Below are 21,638 nucleotides of genomic sequence, written 5' to 3'. Positions count from 1 at the left end.
ACACTATGTGCTTATGCAGTATACGGTTTTATAGTATACTCGAATTTATATAGGACAGGAGCCTGATTAAGGTCATGTACAGCATCAAGCAACAAACACACACACACACACACACACACCATTCCATCTTTCTCACACGTTTCCGCAGCATCATCACTTCAGGGAAGCCAAATCCATCCCTCAGATTTATTTCCCTCTAAATCATTAGATTCCCGCCTGCAGGGATGAAGGTGCGTGGAGGAGGAGGTTAATTAGCACCATGTTCTCATCTCTCTTATCTTTTAAAGCTCTTTCGCTAATAATTCTTTCCAACCCCATCACCTCAAACCCCCCAAGTCCCCCACCCCCAGCTTTAAAATGGACGTGGCTTAATTCACCCTGACTACTACACTATCCACTAGGTGTCATAAGACTGATTATTAATAAACGCTTTACTGAATAACTAATAACAGCCCGGTGTAAACAGGAAGTATGCTTTAGTTTTATCTAAAATATTATCCCTTTATTTCCAAGATCCTCTCTTACTTCACATTCTTATTATTTGATGGAGTAGGCCATCATTTCTTTGCCCGTCCTTTACACTGTACTCTGTACACTACAGGTGTAACGGATTTAAAATTCACCATAAACGTTTACTGCGCCATACAAGTTCAATGAAGGGTGTTATATTTAGGCACATTACTTGGTGAAAAACATTATGCATGCATTCATTTTCATGCATTGATATTCACTCTCTCAATCTCTTTTTAGCTGCGTGCTTTGTGCAGCGTGGACAGATCACACAGAGAAAATCTGGTCCATTCCGACAAAATTTTTATTAACAGAACTCATATTGTAGCTCAGTTATATATAAACATATGTTATTTCACTTAGTCAAAATGACCAAAGATAGCTAAACTTTTTTTCCTAATATTATTGTTTTTTTTTATTCATTATTGATGTAGGAAGATACTGTCTTTTTTTAAACAGGAGTGAATAAAAATAAATACAACAAATACAAATGCAGTTAAAAAAAACAACTATTATGCCTCATAATGTAATAAATGGAAAACAAAATTATATTTGTCCCCAGCGGGGGGCCTGAAGGCTTTCCCAAGAGACTTATAAGACGAGGTGGGTTACACCCTAGACGCATGGCACACACACACACACAAGAATGAAGAGAACATGCAAACTCCATGCACACAGACACGAGGCAGGAATCGAACCCACACCCTGGAGGTGCAAGGCAACAGTTCTAATCACTAAGCCCCCATTGAATATTCAATTCAATTTAATTTACTTACATTTTATTGATGCAGTATAGCGATTTTAACAATGGTCATTGTTCCAAAGCAGAATATAAAATGTATATGAATATGTGAGGAAATATGTCTAAATTTGAATGATCAGTTTGTCCCTGATGAGCAAGCATGAAAAACTCTCGGGGATGATAATAGGAAGAAACCTGACTCAATAAGAAACTCATCCTCTTTCAGGTGATTTTACATAGACATAGCAGAGATTGATTAGCGGTCACACATAACGATATGAGGTTAAGAGTTCATTATAATGAGAAAGATGTTTAAGTCAGTATGTTTAAGTCTTTCGCTGTTGGTACAAAACTGTTTTGGGGAATTTCAGTCCCAAACTATTAAGCGACTGTGATGAAAAACTGCCTGAGTCCAAGACCTTCATGGTCAGATGGAAGCATCCCCAGTCACCACACATTCTTTACTCTGTACCCCACCTTTTACTTCCTCTAGTTACCCTCCATTAATCCTTATACCATATACCTCAGTAGTTCCCTTCCCTTCCTGGAGAAATCATTAATCCTTATCCACTTAGGCCGTCCTCCCTTTCCATCATATATTTCCTTGTTTATTTCCTCCACTCTTACTAAACCCACTTCCTTTACTCCCAATTCTACTTACTCCACTTTCTATTCCTGCTTAATGCATTTTCTCTCCATTACCTTCTCCTCATTTCTGAATCCCTCCCCAACACTCTTCATCTCCTACAGTACCTAACCTCCATTACTGTCCAGTAATTCTTCCCATTGTCGATGTCTCCCGCCACACACAAGCCTCTACTCCTTTCCTTTACCTTCCCATTACTTACAAATCAAGCGGCCATTTTCTTTGCAAATCACAAATATTAATAAAAGTTCAGGAAGCAGCAAGAACGTGAGCCAAGCAGGCAAGAGTTACTTACATAACAGCTCACAACACTTCCTTTCACTTTTATTTTTCTAGGTGTGTCATTTAAACCGTTTCCCCCTCTATTTTTTATTTTTTTTTTAAACAAGTATTTTTAATACCGGTGCTGATTTGGGGCCAAGATAAGCCAGACCTACGCCTGTCCGCTTCTACCGCTCACATCTCCCAACAGGCACATGGAAAACATCCGGCTACCAGCTCCGATGCAGAAAAATTGATCTAATGCCTTTCAAGTAATATCTCTACTCTAATGTCTTTTTCACTCGGTCTCTCTTCAGTGTCCCTTTCTTCAGGCCATCTGCGCTGTAATTCAATCATCACATGCAGCATCGGGAGAACTGAAACCCTGGATTGGGTACAGGGCTCTGTGCCAGTGTCTGAATATTTCCTGAATATCGTGTAGGAAAAAATGCGAATAAACGCTGCAGCTTTTAACTTGTCCCAGTTGTGGGCTTTTATAAAGCATTTTATTCTCAGCTCCTATAACGTCCCACTCTGTTGTGTCTGGTAGTGTTCAATACTTAAAAATGTTCAGTTGCTCAAAGCAAATCTTTTAGGAATGCACCTGTAACATTTACGCTACCAGTCAAAAAGTTGGGACACACTTTCTAAGTCCTGATTTTTATTTCTTTCGACATTGTGAAATAACGCTGAAGGCATTGAAAAATATGCAAAATTTTGGATCGTATAATTTCTCAATAATCCTAATAATCTTTCGAACAGATGATATTAAGATGTGTCTCTGTAAAGTCTTCATTCACGGATCTAATCTGAGGTCTGTTTGTTAATTGGTGAGATTGATTGATTGATTTTGCAAATGCATTTAACAATACTGTTCTTGTAAGAACTATTCCAGAACAGCTGACCTTCGTGTCTTGAAATACTGTAACTCTTAATAATCTGATTGTTATTGTTGTTACTGTTTAATTACATAAGTCCATATGTGCTATTTCATAGTTTCCAAATCACCAGTTTTTATTGCACAGTAATGTTTTAGATCAGTCTCAGTCATTTTTTTTTAAACACACTACAAGAGTGAGCATAATATGGGAGAGTGGTGGCTCAGGCGGTTCTAGGTCACCACTGTTGGCAAGACCCTGAACCTCACGCCCCGTACCATCCAGGTTCCAAGTCCGATTAGAAAAAGGGAGGGTTGCTACAGGAAGAGAATCTGACGTGAAACATGTGCCAGATCGCGTGGATCAAATGATCCAAACACACGATCCCTAGAGTAAATATATAATATAACGATATTATAAGAGAAAGGGATTCTTCATCCTGAACACTTATCCTAAATATAAACCTTGTATTATAACCCAATTGTGACTAGCAGGTAAGGTTTGTGTGCTCCTCTGTAGATTTGTTTTATACTTTTAAACAGGGTTATACAGTATCAAGCAAAAGAAACAGAGCTTAAGTAACCAAATGTGTTGGAATGTTGGAATACTTCCTTACATTTAATTAGAAAGTGCACTTCCTGAAGGAAAAGTTTGTTTTGCATAAGGCGTCTGTTTTATTCTGTTTTCTTTTAAAGCTATATTTTCATCAGTAAGGGGAGTAGTTTCATTTTGTTTAGTTCAGTTTAGTCTTAAAAAATTGTGATATTGATTTTCCCCAACCGCTAAAGTTGAGTTTTTTTCTGCTGCCAAACCATGTGTTATTTATTGCTGATTCCGAAAAGTAAGATTCACCGGACCTCTATATACTTTGGCCCTATTGATTCCAAATGGGCAAAAAAAAATCCTTTTTTGGCTCTCTTTACTAGCCATACTGCTCTTTTGCTCCCAATTCCATTTCTTATACTGCTTATGAACTCCATTTTTTGTCATTTCCTATTAAAGATACACAGTGACCAGAATTGGACAATTTTTAGTTTGATATAACCGACTGTGTGCAGCTCACGTACAGGCTTCTGAATGGGGCAAGACAAAAGCGTTCACTATCATCTGGAGATTGTGCATTTGAACCCTGCTATAGTCATCTCTGTTTGGGAGCCTAGGGAGCTTTGCATTTGGGAGGGCACTCTTTGGGTGGTGGGCGGTGGTGGCTCAGTGTGTTAAGATCAGAAAAAAAACAATTCGAACCCCAAGTCCACCAGGTTGCCACTGTTTGACTCTTGAGCAAGGCCCTTAACAGTGTCAGCTCCAGGGGCACCGTATAATGGCTGAAACTGTACTCTGACCCCAGGCTACTAACTAAGCTGCGATGTACAAAGAATAAAGAATTTTACACAATTTTAGTGTGTGTTTGCCCTGCGACGAATTGGCACCCTGTCCAGGGTGTACCCTGCCTCGTGCCCTAAGCCTCCTGGGATAGGCTCCAGGTCCCGCGACGCTGAATATACAATAAAGCAGTATAAAAGATGAGTGAGTAAGTGAGTGATTGTGCAGTAATGTATATGTGACAAATAAAGGCTGACCTCAAGCTTACATCATAATGGGGTCTGCTGCATCTACCAACATGTGCATCTGTGGATAAGTGCGTTCCTCCTGCCTTTTAACCCTGCATGAGCAGCAGTTCAAAAAACATGTGGTCAGCTGTGGTAACATTCCTCAGAGGAAACATACAATAGGTTTACCCTCCATCAGTTTAGTTTCAGTTGGATTTCATTTGTACAACAAAAAAAAACTATCCAGAAAGCACTTTTATTTTGAGATTAGTTCTGCAACCTTGTGCAGTTTTAAAGACAAAGTCAATTAGTCTGTGTTATATGGCGAACGTTGACTTTAGGTTTCCAATACAAAAAGTTACAAAACTTGTTGTGCATGCTTTCAATTATTATTTAGAAAATAAACCAGGAATTCGCAGGTCAAAATAAAAAAACTCAGAATTATATTTTCGAGTGGCACAGCGGTAACAAGCTTGCCCGATCCTCTGGAGATCGCGAGTTCGATTCCTGGGTGATGCTGTAGCCTCTCGCAGCTGGGGGCACGGAGAGAGCTGATTGGCTGAGATCTCTCAGAGGGGAGGGATGGGAGGTGCTTTAACTCTTTCATATCAATCACGGCTCTAGGCCAAACAGGGGGAGTCTGTGAGCTCAAGCAAGCGGAAGGAGCAAATAGAGTGTGTTTCCTGGCGTCACATGGCTCGGAGGAAACACGTGAAAGTCTTCGGCCCTCCTTGACTGGTATGGGGATTTAATGGGACAGCAGTGCCCTAATGACGGGTTGGAATAGGCTACGACTAAATCAGAGAGAAAATCTGGAAAAATCCCCAAAAGATTGCACTTCTAATTTCTATGCCTATAGGCTATCTTTCTCATCATTCACTTTCTTCATATTCACCTTACTAATTATTCACCATACACTCCTAGAACATAATCAGGTAATCTCTTTCCACCATACCCTCGCATCATTTCCTTAACTCTTCACTTAACTTATTATTTTTTCCTTTTAAGCCTATTCACTGGACCCCTAGCTGGTACTCCCTGTAGTTAAACTCTTTTTCCTCACTTTTCTCCCAATTTCTGATACATTTCCTCATTACGAAGCCTCTAAGCTCAAGTACGTGCTCACACACCTCTTGCATTCCATTAGTGTGCCAAATACAAATGCATCATGGCAATTTTACAAACAACAGAAGATCGATAATTACCAGCACTCACACTAATGCATGAATACTTAACATTAAAGAGGCCACATCGAGCAAATCTGAGAAGACAAAAAAGCAACAGAGAGGAGACAAGTGTGTTTCTTAGATAACGGTCATAATATGCAGCTGCCATCCTGATCCCATCACACACATCAAAGTCAAAACACTGTCAAGAATGGAATTGAAACATGGACATTCGCTATGCGTGTTAAAATCTAGAACCGTTAACATGCCTCCTTCTATGGGACTGAAATGAAAAAAAGAGGCTTATGTCACCGTTCTTGACGCAAAGAGAGACCCCGCCTCTTTCACTGGGTATCAACGGAAACAGACATTAAATCTTGTTTAGTCGTCTGGTAAGTATAGAGGAGACACACTTCACTGGGACTGACATGCAAAAAGAGGCCTTGTCTTGTTCTCTGACAGAAACATAGGACACGCCTTTTTCTCAGCATAAGGAACCTTGTTTATACTTCAGCATCATTTTTATGTGGTTTTTATATTAGCGTGAGGCTAAATTGAAGCATTACATGCGGTAAGCTGTGTAATAAGATGTAATAAAGATTTTTCACAAAATTTCAAAAAGAAACATTTTCCACAAAAATAAATAAAGTTCATTGATACAATACAGTAAGGTTTAGTAGAGGAATGGCACTAGCAGAGCTGTTTGCATCTAAAGATAACTGATGTGCAATATGCGTTTTCTTTCAGAGAAACGAGCCTTGTTGCCTGTTGTTTTGTTATCAGCTCAAGGTCTGGATGAATTCTATGTCCTTCCTCGCTCAAGTTAACTGACTTTTTTTCACCAGCCATATTTTACTCACACTCAGTCTGACTGACTTGTATATGAAAGTACCAGTCAAAATGTTAGACACACCTTCTAATTGCATGGTCGTTCCTGTTTTTTCTTTCTTTCTACACTGTAAAACAATGCTGAAGGCGCCTAAAATATGCACTAATCGCCTTTGAACAGTTGATATTGAGATGCGTCTGCTATTTACGCGCTATAAAACCTTCAAAATGGCTCTAATCTGAGGTGCTCTTAATGGATGATTTCTGAATTGGGAGTAAGCTTCTTCTCTGCAGAAGAGGTAAGGTTTGATCTTGTGTTCCTTGGATGGTCTTCATGAGAGCCTGTTTCAGCATGGTGCATGATGGGTTTTGCAAATGCACTTGACAAGTGAACTATTCCAGAACAACTGACAGACTATCGTTGTTGTTGTACTTAATGTACTTAATGCTATAAGTGTTATTCCACAGTTTTGAAAAAATCCAGGATTGTTCTCAGATGTGAAACATGAATCCAAATTTTGTCCAAACTTTTGCCTGTATATGTTTTCATTAAATTCAATTCGCGAGCAACTTATTTGCAACACCTTCTACAGTACATGAAGAATATCAATATTCTTCTACAAGAATGAGTTAAACAAAAACAGATCAAACATTCGCAACTTCTTTTTTAAGCATTAGGGGCCTTTGTAACCAGTGTGTACAGGGGAAGAAGTAATGTATGTGTACGACAAGGCACATTTAATATTCATAGGTAAAGTCCATACTGAAAGTCAAAACACACCAACTCACTCATCTTTTACACCGTTTTATCCTGTATTCAGGGCCGCAGGGACCTGGAGCCTTTCCCAGGAGACTTAGAGCACAAGGCAGGGTACACCCTGGACAGGGTGCCAAACCATCGCAGGGGGGGGGGACACTCCGGGCAAATTGGGAACAGCAAATAGCCTAAACTGCATATCTTTAGACTGTGTGAGGAAACCCACCAAGCACGGGGAGAACATGCAAACTCCATGCCCACAGAGACAGGAATCAAACCCGGGCACTGGAGGTGCAAGGCAACAGTGCTTAACCACCGTGCCGCCACAGTCAAAGTATAGACACCCAGAAACAAACTTAAATAAACCATATGAACAGTTTGACTGCAAAATGAGATTTTCCTTTTGTGAGAAAATCGTTAAATAGTCTTCATTTAGAAGCTTCTACTATTACTAGCACTGTTTTTTCTGCATTTGGCAGCCATGATCAGGGGGTAGCCCAATGGTTATGCCATTGGACTACAGTTCAGAGTATCTCAGGTTTAAATCCCACAACCACCAAGTTGTTCCTGTTGGCCCTTTGAGCAGCTCAGATGTATAATAAGGTAAAAATGTAAATTGCTTTGGATAAGGGTGTCGCTAAATGTAATGATTACTACACTCAAAAGATGCACGTTTGTCCTTTTTACAAATTGCTGCTTCGACTTAAAAAATTATAATCCAAGCATGCTTTTCCTTTATTTTAAATACAAACTTAATCACATATTGTTGATACTAGACTCCGGTTTCCTTCCACAGTCCAAAGATATGCAGGTTAGGCTAATTGGCGTTCCCAAATTGCCCGTAGTGTGTGAATAAGAGTGTGAGTGTGTGTGCCCTGCGATGGATTGGCACCCTGTCCATGAATGAGTGAGCGTTAATACTGGATTGCATATTTACATGGCCAACAACACAACTTCAGAGAAGTTTATTTATTGTGAAAATACCGTGAGAGATGGAGTGTTTTACAAAACCATATAAAAATCCCAACGATCTAACTAAAACCATCTGGCATATTTTGCGCTTTTTAATACAATTTGGCTGTGAGATACAAGATTGATAAACAACAGTACAAAATATTTTCTAACAGTTTGTAGGCTAATACTTCTTGCTTCGCAAAACTTTTGCAGTAAAACTGTACATATTCAGAACCATAAAGACAAGAGTGTTTTAAAACCAAGAAATCAAATCAAACACAAATAGTAACTAGGATATCCAGGCAAGTAACAAAGTTTAGAGACTGAAATGGCGAAACAAGACTGAAACACATGGATTTAAATACAAAAGCTTATGATGAACTAATGGAATGCAGATGAAAGCTAAACCTACGCTTAGACAATGCAAAACAAAATTGTACAAAAACCACCTCGCGGAGTTCACAAATGTTGAGTTTCTTGGTACTCACTGTGAGAACAACATTAACCATCCGTTGAAAAGCTTAAAGGAACTATTATACAACTATGGACAAGAGCCATTTGTGGTGATAATAGGCAATAACGTCACTGGTACTTTTAACTATATGTATCACTCCGTGTCACAGGCATTTTAATAAACATTAATTACCCTAACGGTCAGTTACAGCATGACTAAAGGTGGGTTTGTATGGTATGCAGTACTGAGGGGAGAGCAGCTGCCTGACAAAAAACACATTCAAAACCAGTCACAGAAGAAAACTTGTATGTCATCTTAAACAACACTTTGTCTACTTAGTAATTGCTTCTTAGTCGTTCCAATTTCGCAGTTCTTTTATTTATGTCTAAGCCGAGCTACACAGATGACTAGTTTCTAACGTTAGGTTGAATCCCAAATTACACTGTAACCTCTAATCAAGGGTTCTACTTGGCATGTTGAACAACTGACGATACACCCTACATAGTGCACTACCTTTCCATTTAACGCTATTCAGGATTCAACCTGGAAACCCTGGAAGCTAATATGCTAAAGTAAAATAAGCAGAACTATGAAGAGGGACTTGACTGTCCGCCACCTTTAGGTTTTATTCTCCTCACCTTTTGGTTTCATAGTAACCATAGTACTGTTAAGTTAAGTACTCTACCTATCGGTTGCCAGGTCCACCGGTTTCGTTTAGTTAGTTCCACCAGTCATGATAAAGTATTCAACCTGATCATCTTTTTCATACATATTTTTTTTTCACACACATTTCATACTCATTTCTTTAATTTCCCTTTGATACTGTAAAGCTACTTTGTGACTATTGTTAAAAGCGCTACAATTATTTGAATGTTGGCAGAGCAAAATAACTCTTAAAATAAAGAAACAAATCATTATCTGTTGAATCTTATGGAACTGTTAAAAAGAAATATTACACACAAGGTCGTGCTGTAGTGCCGAATATCATCATGGCTGTGATGGCTTCGGCACTCCGACCACACAAATGCTAAATCTGCCAGGTTAAGGCTGAGCACAGCCAGACCAGCCTGTCTTCTGTTTAAATGATTTAAAGCCATTTCTTTAGTTATATCTAAATGATTAGTTTTATGGAATAATGTTTTCACACTTTCTTATATGAATTCATTAATACCAATACAGGTAAAATGACTAGTGTTTATAAAATATTCTTGGTTTTCATAGTTTCTGACCTAGCATGACTATGATTTTCGATAAAGACTCTTATATCAGGGCAAACACAATAATGAAAATATTTGTGAAAGGAAACAAATGCACAAAGGACACTTCTAGGTCTTTATACCAAAACCGAAGTTCAATTGCATCAGCAAGTATTTGAATCTGCTCTTTCATTAATTTTATTAAAACAAAGGGTTTGTTTTCTTTTCCCGCTGGTACATCCTCCCCTGACAGGGATTTAGCTCGATGGTATTCTTAGTCCCTGACCTACTGAACTATATTGAGGATATGTTTTGATAGAGACTACAAAGCACTTCTGCTGCACTGGATAAGAGCATCTGCTTAATGGTGCAAATGGTAATGTATAATGCCTATAGAGGATAAAAGAGGCACTAAAGACCCTGACTATAGAAAGGTACAGTAGGTACAGTGCCAGGCTGTGACACAGATCAAGACCAGTACCAGATGCTTATGCAATGGTAAATATATCTGAAGGCTGTTTTGGGCTGTAAGTCAAAAACTGTGGCGAAATGCGAGTCAGAGTATAAAAGTGTAATGCGGTGCTGTTTACAGTGACACCATCGGATAGAAGGTGAGGGTGTTTTCACACGCTCTCTGAATATGTGAATAGGTTTGAACTCACTGACAGGAATTCCCTCTGACACAAATACACTATTCTTTATGTCTCATCTATGCAGGAAAACCTTCGAATGCTGAACAAAACTCATGTTATATGTCGACACTAACCTCAAAATGTGCTAATTAAGGTGCTCCAGTCCAATGAATGTCTGGTTTCACACGGTATATCAATAGCTATGGCTACTCTTTCCCCAGCAGAAGAAGAAACACTGAAAAACACAACAGACCGAACTAATCGTGCTACTTGGCATGAAGCCCTGTCTGCGGCGAGCTTCCACACCTGGCGCAGGCTGTGCCGCGGTTCAGTTAAAGCCAACCCCAGACGTCTGTTTCAAGAGGACCAGGGAACAGATCTCTTGCCCGGTCATCAGCTTGAAGGCATTGTTCACATTTCAGATATAATAACGAAGTCTGGCTCAAATGGGGAAAGAAGACTGTGAACATGACTTCACTGAAGCATAGATATGGTGTTCATAACTGTGATGCTGTACTGAGTATAAGGGGGTGATGCAATAGCAGATAGTGAGGAGTGTGTGAAAAAGCACTAGTTATAGTATCAGCCAGTAATAGCTACAGTAGGCATGTTAGGCTAATGTTCATCTTTTTTTATATGGGATTTACCCTCAGTATTTTCACGGCGGTATAACCTGTGAATAGAATCCATTTAAATACGGTTCTACTATAATAATATTAAAGCCACATTGACAGTAATTGTAATGATTTCTGCTATGCAATGTGATTTTCAAAGGAGGAAAGAGAGCTGTGAATATAGTATATGACAGTACATATTATGACTTTTTGGATCAAACACCTCTATATATATAATTTTTTTCCATCTTTTGGCTTCTCCCATCCAGTGGTCGCCACGGCGTACCATCTGGTCTGCACAAAATTTGGCACAGGTTTTACGAAGGATGCCCACTCTAACCAGGCTTGGGACCGGCACTGCATGCAGAGACTGGGTAATATGGGGTAAGTATAGGGTTAAGGGTCTTCCCTAAGTACTCAACAGCAAGAACCAACCAGCGACGGGGCTCGAACCCGGATCCTCCGATCCACATATCAGACACCTCTAGCTTCAGGTATAAGTAATGATTGTGCTAGTTAAACTTTCAGGCAATCAATCACTGTTAGGTAAAGATCTGGCCGGTAATTAAGTTTTAAAAATACAGTGCATGTACAGTACATCTATTACCATTCAGAGCTGCTAAAATGTAAATCCTGTTTTTTCCCAAAGAGACCTGGATCATAATTTTCTCATTTGATTCGCAATTTTTCACCCAAAACATTTATTGCACTCAAGTTTTAAAAGAAAGAAAACATGCTGCCTACACAGGACTTTTGCAATAAAACCAATTCTTATTTTAGAAGCTTTAAAGTAAATAAGTTAAAAGCGGTTGAACACGAATAAAATCTTAACAATAAAACTTGAGGATAGAGGAATGCTGCAGGAGTTTGTTATGAAATTAGCTTAAATCAATGTGTCAAGGTTAATTAACTACCTAATTTTATCTTATCTAATACAGCAAATTATATCACAGTTAGAACTGCACATGCACATGCTTGTCTCTGTTTGAACAGTAGTCATTTTTTTGTGTGTGTGAGAGAGAGAGAGATAGAGAGAGAGAGACATTTACCTCATTTTTATAAAAATAGTAATATAGATAAACTGCAAGTTTGCGAGTGTTCCGCAAGACAACAAAGATTTTAAATAAATTTTGACTTGGAAAACGAACAAGTCTTGGTTTACGAGTACCGAGTATCACGTATTACACATGGGCTTCTTGTTTTGACGCGAAACGTCACAAGATCACAACAGAGCCAACGTTTTTTCTCTCTCTTGTGCTGCGAAATTGTGGGTAATCGTCTACCCTGCTGAGTCTTAGTGCACATTTCTTACTGGTATAATCAACATTTGCCTGTAAAGCAAAAAAAGGCTCATTAGAGCGGTTAAAGATCCATTTTCTGTCTCTGCTCAAGGTTGCTCTTTGTGACACACACACACACACACGCACACACACACAGACCCGTCCTACTTTCGCCTTCACAGACACACACACACTCCTTCTATCTGCTCTACACAGAAACACTGTTCTGTCGCAATTCTTTTCGAAAGTAAAGTGCAGATTCATTTGCTTCGTTCTTACTTTACAGCAGTGATTCCGTTAGTGTGTTGTTCAATCGAGTGTCATTAGAGAGATGTCTTGTTTATTTTTCCGATAAAATACATTTCAAAATGCACTAACAAGACGTTGGTTGCTTCCTGAACCCCCCACAATACGAGAGTGGATGGATATAGTAAATTATATTTATTTTATGGAAAAGATTACTTTTTCTGTTCGTCTGCAAAAAAATGTGTTTAGAAAGGTCTGGTCCAGGTGGGTCAGATATATAAAACCATTACAACCAGACTTTGTGGAAGTATAAAACAATTGATCTTGCTTTTCTAAATGGGAAATATTGTAATTTCTATGGTTTGCCTTTTTCTTGTCGAAAGCCAGCAGATTTTTCCCCATAGTTTACAACATAGACCAAGAACAAACATTTGACATTATTCAGTACAGCGTAGGATTATTAAGTTTATGTATAACCTCCCCCGAATTGTACAAATGATTATTGTTATTAATTATATTATTTGAATTTTATTTTATTTTGTTTATCTACAGTAGTTCTGTATTGTTAAAAAAAAGGGAAATTGATTGACAGAGAACAATGTAATTACATTTGTTTGGAAATAATGTATTGTTGTTTAAATTGCTACATCAAAATAAAAAAAATAATAAATAAATAAATTAAAAATTAAAAAATATATTTCAAAACATATACGCTTTAAAAGACGTTTTCCACTTCTGGAACAAATCATGCTCGTAATTCAAGGTTCCACTGTACTTATAATAAACACATGAGCATTAAGTGACACAGACATCATCGAAAGGAGCCAATCAGAATCATCAGAATGTACCTGCCTCAAGTTTCTGACTGGCTGGTCCTGTCCCTCCTCCAGCCTCTGATTGTCTGAAATTGAGTGAGTGAGCGTTGTGATGTGGAGCGCGCGCTAATATTGATACTGTAAATGAAAAAATGAGAGGCGATGGGAGTTGTATGACTGAATCATTCGCTAATATCTCTGGCCTGACTGGTGACGTAATGATTAATGTGTAATTAACGGTTTTTGTTTTACACTGATTTAGTTTTTGTTTTGACTGATACAGTATCTGAGACCGTTGTCAAGTAAGTAAGCGAACACATTAATGCACATTTATTTTTTTCAATTAATCTTGCAGCCCGATTACCATCCACTCATTTATTACTTCATTCAATCAAGTTCTTACTCTATTGGTTTTTACCCCTCTTTCTGTTCACCTGTGAATCTCTTAAATCAAACTACAGTGACCTCCATTTCTCAGCATTAACTGTAAACCCCTAAATTAAGATGAATTCATCAAATTATAAAAAAAATAAAATGTGATCAAAGAGGACAGCCTTACACTTCCTCAGGTTATAAAAGATGTAGCACTAAGCTATTATTATTAGGAGTAGTAGTCGTAGTAGTAAAAATATTCAAGGTCTGTCCAGAAAGTATACAGCCATAATAAACGCCTAATTATGCTTCTAGTTCTCGCACTGTCAGTTGCTGATCTCTCTTGATTCCAGCCCGTACACTATAACACTATAATATATACACCTTCAACATTCTCAGACGTTCTGCTTGCGGCAGTTCTTTCAGAAAGTGGATCTCTTTCAACAGATTCTCGACCATCTTAAAAGTATTTGTGCCACACTTTAACTCCTTTGTGCTGCATTCATTGTGCATTCATCGTCACCAAAAGCCTTCCGAATCACCCGAATAGTTTCCCCAGAGGAATGTCCAAGCCTGACGCAAACCTCAATGCAGATTGGTTGCTCTACTGGCTCAGTCATTTTGAATGCGACAGCCACACGGTACACACATGATCGCTCAACGGCATCTAGCGCCACACTGACTAGTACATTGAAGTCATCACTGTTCACGCATACGCATTCCAATCCGCTCCAGGTTACATCCATGTCTCGCAAACCATTCACATTAAACAGTATAACCAATAGCTAGACTTTTGTTGGTTGGAGTGTTTTGTAAAACCCTTGTAGAGTTTTATATTTGATGGCATAGAAATCAGATAAATTCACTTCCACTTTTTACATTTCACCCTTAAAAATGCCTGTCATTCATGTTTTGACCTAATCAGTAGTTTGAACCTACATGAAGAACCATGAACCATAAAGTTTTGTGGCCATCACAAGTTGTAAATGCGTTACACATGCTCAGTAGTGTAACGGTGATTGGCATTCATCAACAAACACACGCAGGTGCTTCCAAAAATTTTACATATCCAGTGAAACATTTAAGTCAGATTTACTTTAGGCAAAACATTTATCATTGACTTTAGTAAATGATCGATAAATGAGGCAAAATATAGTACATATCATAGAATTTTATATATATATATATATATATATATATATATATATGTATAATTAAAGAAAAAAACAAAGATACATATTTTCCTCTTGTTATGACTACCAGTAAAAGCCGTGTTTAATTAATACAACGCCACAGAGGTAATATATTTTCAGACTAGGTTATCATAATGCGAACATTTCAAACACTCCTAGTATCCAGGTGCCACGCAGTGTTAATTACACTATCAAATAATATCGCACTGGTTGCAAACAAAGCCTGAGATGTAGTATTAATTACAGTGTCAGTTAGGAATTCATTGTTAATTAAGTATTGAGCCGTAATGCAGTATTACAATAAGAAGCCGTGCTGATTCCACTGCCATAACGTCATAAAGTACTCATTGCACTTACCCTGTACAGGGTCATGACCGAGGGCTAACCCAGGAGAGTTTGGGTACAAGGCAGAGTACCCCCTGGACAGGGTGCTAATCTATTGCAGGACACACTGGGGGCAATTTGGGAACGCCAGTAAGCCTAATCTTCATGTCTTTGGACTGTGTAAGGAAACCAGATTAACTTGAGGAAACCCACCAAGCATGGGGAGAACATGCAAAATCTGCTGTACACACAGACCCAAAGCTGGCACCTAAACCCTCAACCTTGGGGGTGCAAGACTACAGTGAAAACCACCATGCGCCACCATGCCACTGCATTAATTTTAAACTTCTTAAAACAACCTGCCTACCAGCATTTAGTACTGTAGCTGGTCAATCAGACCAAATTTTAGGAAAAGTAGTAATATGTTAATTAACAGTACAAAGAGCCTGATCACCCTGCGCATTAAATAATGCCCTTTGAATAATCCACAGAATCCAGGCAGAACCTCAAAATACATTTATTTCAACTTGTGTTTGCAACCACAGCAACAACAACAAAAAGGGGTCTTTGTTAACAGTTTTGTCCGGATTAATCGCCTTTCCTTTCTCTTACTAATATATGAGTTGACGCATACACTGGAAATGTTAGTGGAGTTGAAAGCTGGCCGAAGTTCTAACAGATTGTAATATGCTCCTACAGTATGTTAAGTGATTTTCACACTGTTGACAACTCTAACCCTGTGAAACCATCGCACGCACGGCCGAGCTGGACGAGCTGCGACGTCAACCTAGAAATTTCACCAGTTTTGAATCTGCAATATTGACTTTGAAAATTATTTATAAAACCTGCCAATGGTAGCATACTTGGTTGGTATGGAAGCAAAATGTATGTTCTATAATCTGATGTATCGATTAAACGATTAATCTGTTTTAGAGTGTTTCTTTGGTGTCTGGCTGTGATGCAGTGAAATTACATAATGAAGTTACATCACAGTATTACAGTCGGAAGTTGGCCACAGTTTTGGGCCACAGTTTAGTGTTAATAACAGCATCAACTTATGACGGCTATCATGTACAGTATAAGTAGGATATAATGTAGCCTTCATGCACTCTTTGTTACAGCATGATTGCTTACATTAGTTACAGTATCAAGCTGTAATGCCATGTTAGTTGGAGTAAAAACTTCTGATGCAATGTTGATAGAGGCAATCACAAAACTCATGCATTTCTACACTCCCCATGGTAGCTCAAGGGCCACCAGCAACATCTGTGATGTTATTTATGACAGTGTAATTCTGTGATGTCTCATTTTTTGCAATGTCATACAGTGATGTGATGTTAGTTACAGTGTCATGCTGAGATATCATGTATGTTAGACTGCAACAACAGTAGGTTACAGTATATTGTTATGAAGTACTGTTAGTTGCAGTGTATTTCTGGTTGGAGTGTTAGTTACAGTTTAATGCAGCGATGTCATTTTAGTCACAGTGTACTACTGTCATGCTGTAATGCCATTTTTGTTAAAGTGTATTGGTGCAATGTAATGTTAGTTCCAGCATAATTCCGTGATGTCACATTATTTATGTCATACAGTGATACAATGCTAGTTATAGTGTCATGCTGTGATGTCATGTATGTTAGACTGCAATAATATGATACAGTGTTAATTGAATTGTCATGCTGTTATGTACAGTGGGTTAAAGTATAATTACTGTAGTTAGTTGCACAGTGTTAGTTGCAGTGTCATGCTGTGATGCCATTTTTGTTAAAGTGTAATGTTGTAATGTAATGTTACCTTCAGTATAGTTCTGTGATGTCGCTTTGAATCACAGAACTACCCTGTATGACATTTGCGGTATTATACAATTATGCAATTTTAGTTACAGTGTGATTCTGTGATGTCATGCGGGTGACAGTGTGATTGCTGTTTGTAAAGCAGTGTTAGTTACAGTATCAAGCTTTCATTCAGTGTTAGTTACAGTGTAATGCTGTGATCACATGATACTTCACTTACAGTGTGATGCTGGTCGCAGTGCTTGCTAAAGTAAGTCATGTTAGTTGCAATGCCATGTTGTGATGAAATTTGGTTAGATATTTAGGATGTGAACCTCAGACTTTCAAGTAATAAAAGATAACTTAAAATCTTTGACAATATTTGACAAATCCATCAAATGTGCTATAAGATGATACAATAAATCCACAAAGCATTTGTCAATACTCAAGGTGGTGCTTATCATGTGGGATATCAGCACAGCCATGATGCGGTTGTAAGGACTTATTTAGAACATCTTAGAAGCAATTACTAAGCAGAAAAGTGTTGTTTAAAATAATATGATCTGCAAAAACGCGCCAGTTACTGGTTTTAAATGTGGGTTTTGGCATGTAGACGCTCTCTCCTCGGTATGGCAGACCTATTTTCACCAACGCTGCAACCCACAGGTAGTGTAATATACCTGGGATGCGGAGTGATACATACAGTTAAACGTCCCAGTGCTGTTACCGTCCATTATAAAATAAGACGACTGCGATTTAGTTTCGGCTGTAATGCAGTGTTGATAATAGTATCTGGCTTTAATGAAATGTAAGCTACAGTGTAACGCTGTAATGCAGTTTGGGGTTAAACCTGAGGCTGTGGAGAAGATACAGAAACCTGTACAGAAAGCTACGGAATGATACCAGTAATGCAGTCTTAATTACAGAATAAAGCTGTAATTACTGTGGATTGGGTCTACCTGCAGAGTTACAGTAGAAGGCTGTGACGTAACATTGGACAATGCATAAGGCTGTTATGTAGTGTTAGTTAGACATAGAAAGTTTTTTTCTATGTTACGTGCATAAGGCTGATATGCAGTGCTAAGTAAATGCATGAGGCTGTGTGTAGTGTTAGAGTATCGGCCTCTAGTACAGTGTTAGGCACAGCGTCAGTCTGTAGAACAGTGTAAGATGGAATTGGGTCCGTCTACGAGCCATTCGACAAACCGGACAACGGATAGTTCCATGCTGGAGATATATCCATCGTTTCTATGGCAGTTACTTAAGGGGTCGGGTTTCCAGCTCAATGCTCCAATGTCATTCACAATTTGGGAACGCTAATTAGCTTAATCTGCAGGTCTTTGTACTGTGGGAGGAAACCGGAGTAAACCCACCAAGCATAAGGAGAACAACCTGCATGCACACAGACCCTGAGGCGGGAATCAAACCCGGACCCTGTGATATGCACCCTTGTGTTAGTTTACTTATCTAACTGTCTTAGGTACACTGTCAGACTGTAATACAGTAGTCTTAGTGTCTTTGATGGAGCCATGGTGACACATATCAGCCTGTGATGGAGTGTTAGTTACATGTATGTGATACACGGATCAGCCTGTGAAGCAGTGTTAATCCCATGTATATGGATGTCATGTGATACACAGATCAGCCTATACATCCATGTATATTGATATCATATGATACACCGAAAAGCCTGTAATGCAGTGCTAGTCCCATGTATATGAATGTCATGTGATATACGACTCAACCTGTGATGCAGTGTTAGTTCTGTGCATATGGATGTCATGTCATGTCATGCCATGCACAAATCAGCCTGTGTATATGAATGTCATGTGATACATCCTCTGTGATGTTAGTCATAACATGTTGGTGGATGCCATGTGATTAATATATGAGCCTGTGATCCAGTGTTGGTTACTTGGATGAGAGTGTGATGTTAGATGATGTATGTTCCTGTGATCCAGTGCTGGTGACATGTGATGCAGTGTCAGTGTCACTGATTAGAATGTGATGTGTTAGTTGGCGTATGAGCCAGTGATGCAGTGTGGTTAGTGTTACTACTAACAGCAGATGATAAGGAGGCAAATCTTACACAGATTGCATTGGAGCAGGTGATGCATGCGCGCGCAGGTAAACATGCAGTCTTATTCCGTTTCAGCAGTGAGGAGTCTCGTTAGACTGCAGCGTCGATCCCGGATCGCGTGACATCTGTTCCTAAAAATAATCGCGGGAGACCGAGTGCACGCGCTCTAATCGACGATCGATGCAGCGCACCGACACATCACGAACACACACACACACACACACATACGCACAGCGCTGATTAATACAGAAACAGGGCACATACTTGCTTTGCCGGGTTTGGGCCTCTGCAGGAGCTTCTGTACCGTGAGTAAATCCTCGGTCTTCACGGCCTGGAGCAGTTCCTGATCTTTGCCCATGGTTAATTTGTGGGTGTTTTTTTTTTTGTTTTTTTTACACCCGGAGCATCCTCTGAGCGCGCGCGCGTGTGCGTGTGCTGTTTTCTTCGCGCGGATCCTCCCTGTGTGTGTGTGTGCGCGCGCGCGCGCGTGTGTGTGTATGTGCGCGCGTATATGTGCTGGAGGGATGCTTCAGGTCGCGCGACGATCAAGAAAACAAACAATTCCTATTGCGTTGTCGATGTTTGTTGAGGATTTCAAGCTTTGAGACCTCACTGTGCGGTCCCAAAGCCTACATCAGTACAATGTCGAGAAAACGACGTGCATCACGTGCAAACGACGGATGAATCACATCGCTGGCGTTTGGAGACGCAGCACCGGGGACTTACATTCCGAGATCTGAGCAGAAATCCCAGCGCATGCGGTGTGTAGGAGCGGTGTGTGCTGCCATCGCTGCTGCTCTCCGTGCAGTGTGTGTGTGTGATCTCTGTGCCTGCGTGTGTGTGTGTGTGTGTGTGTCTCAGCTGTATTAAAGCAGGGATATTCGAGAACGAATCGGTTCCTTTGAGTAACGAACCGATTCTTGTGCGAGAATAAATCTTCATTCACAGATTTGCATCATGTTTTTGCTTGTTTGTTCGTTGTATCGTTTTAAAATAATTGTTGCGATTCGTGATATGTAATTAAGATTCATAATATGTGTGCATATATTTGTACATCGTTGAAAAAATGGATTCATCATGTAGTACCACAGTTTAATCCCTTCATAGACTTACATTTCGCTGGCAAACAACTGTGATCGTGTAAAACACCACACAAAATGTTTGATTTCTCACTGTTTTTGATTATCTGTCGATTTCAGTGGCAAATGAATCAGATGAATCAAAACCCCGAATCGAATGGAGTTCGATTCACACCGAGTCAGTGACGTGAACCCGGGCTGAGCGTCGCGCTAATGGAAACTGCAGTAGTAAACAGCACTACTCACTCCAGAGGCCGGAAATTAAAGGGAAAATGGGAGCCGCCGAGCAAATTATGAAGAATTATAGCTATTAGGCTTTTTTTCAACGGGAAAACGCCGAGTCTGAGTGACTAAAAATAAATCCCTGAATTGCACAATGACCTCTCAAACACTGAGCATCAAAAATAGTCATGTTCAGTTTATGTTTCGACAACTCATAATTGAAGTGAGGTGAACATAAGGCCCTGTCCCAAATGCAAGTATTTAGCTCTTGTCAGTTTTCAAAACTGAATGTCAGCCATATTATGGATCTGTCCCAAACACTCTGACAAGACCTCAGGACTTGTTGTGACGGTTGTGTTCATATGCTTCTCTGTTTAAATGGAAGTGTATATATCACCCACAAAGCACTGCAGATGGCATGTATCCTGAACATGTTCGCAGGGGGCCCGGAGCCTATATAATGAGACTTGAGGTGGATGAGGTGGGGTACACCATGGACAGGGTGCCAATCCATCGCAGGGCACAAACAGTACAGGAAATTTCCAGCCTCCCAATAAGGAACCACTAGGGGCTAGTAGTGATTACCGTTGTATTTATTGCAATTTTACAACCATGGTTTTGACCTCCAGTCAACATTTACAAACTCATTCACAACATTCACACATTACGGGCAATTTGGGAACGCCACTTAGCCTAATCTGCATGTCTTTGGAATGTGTGATGGAACCGGAATACCCGGAGGAAACCCACCCATGGGGAGAACTTGCAAACTCACTTTTGTAAGTTGCTCTGGACTAAACGTAAACGTCCATGCACACAGACCCCAAAGTGAAAATTAAACCTAGACCCTGAAGGTGCAAGGTGACAGTGCTAACCACTTATCCACAGGCAAGTTGGGAACGGCAATTATAACATCTTTGGATTGTGGGAGGAAGCTGGAGGAAACCCACCAAGCATGGGGGGAACATGCAACCTCCATGCACACAGACCAGAGGTGGGAATCGAACCCTAGAGGTGCAAGGCTGCAGTGCTCACCACTATACCACTGAGCCCCTGCATAAAAAAAA

General features: G+C 39.6%; 1 protein-coding gene across 7 annotated transcripts in view; it reads right to left on the bottom strand.

Annotated features, from left to right (window-relative positions):
- The window catches only part of caskin1 (CASK interacting protein 1), a 125,687-nt gene extending 105,603 nt beyond the window's left edge, over positions 1-20,084 (bottom strand). For all 7 annotated transcript variants that reach the window (XM_053515337.1, XM_053515339.1, XM_053515341.1 and 4 more), the window contains exon 1: positions 19,535-20,084. In XM_053515337.1, coding sequence (XP_053371312.1) covers positions 19,535-19,628 — 94 coding nt within the window. In that variant the 5' untranslated portion in view covers positions 19,629-20,084. The remainder of the gene's footprint in view (positions 1-19,534) is intronic.
- Positions 20,085-21,638: the final 1,554 nt, after the last annotated feature.

The sequence above is a fragment of the Clarias gariepinus genome, chromosome 16 (genome assembly GCF_024256425.1).
Source record: "Clarias gariepinus isolate MV-2021 ecotype Netherlands chromosome 16, CGAR_prim_01v2, whole genome shotgun sequence".
Taxonomy (NCBI): Eukaryota; Metazoa; Chordata; class Actinopteri; order Siluriformes; family Clariidae; genus Clarias; species Clarias gariepinus.
The sequence above is the reverse complement of the archived record's forward strand: the minus strand, read 5'-3'. Positions and strand labels throughout refer to the sequence as shown.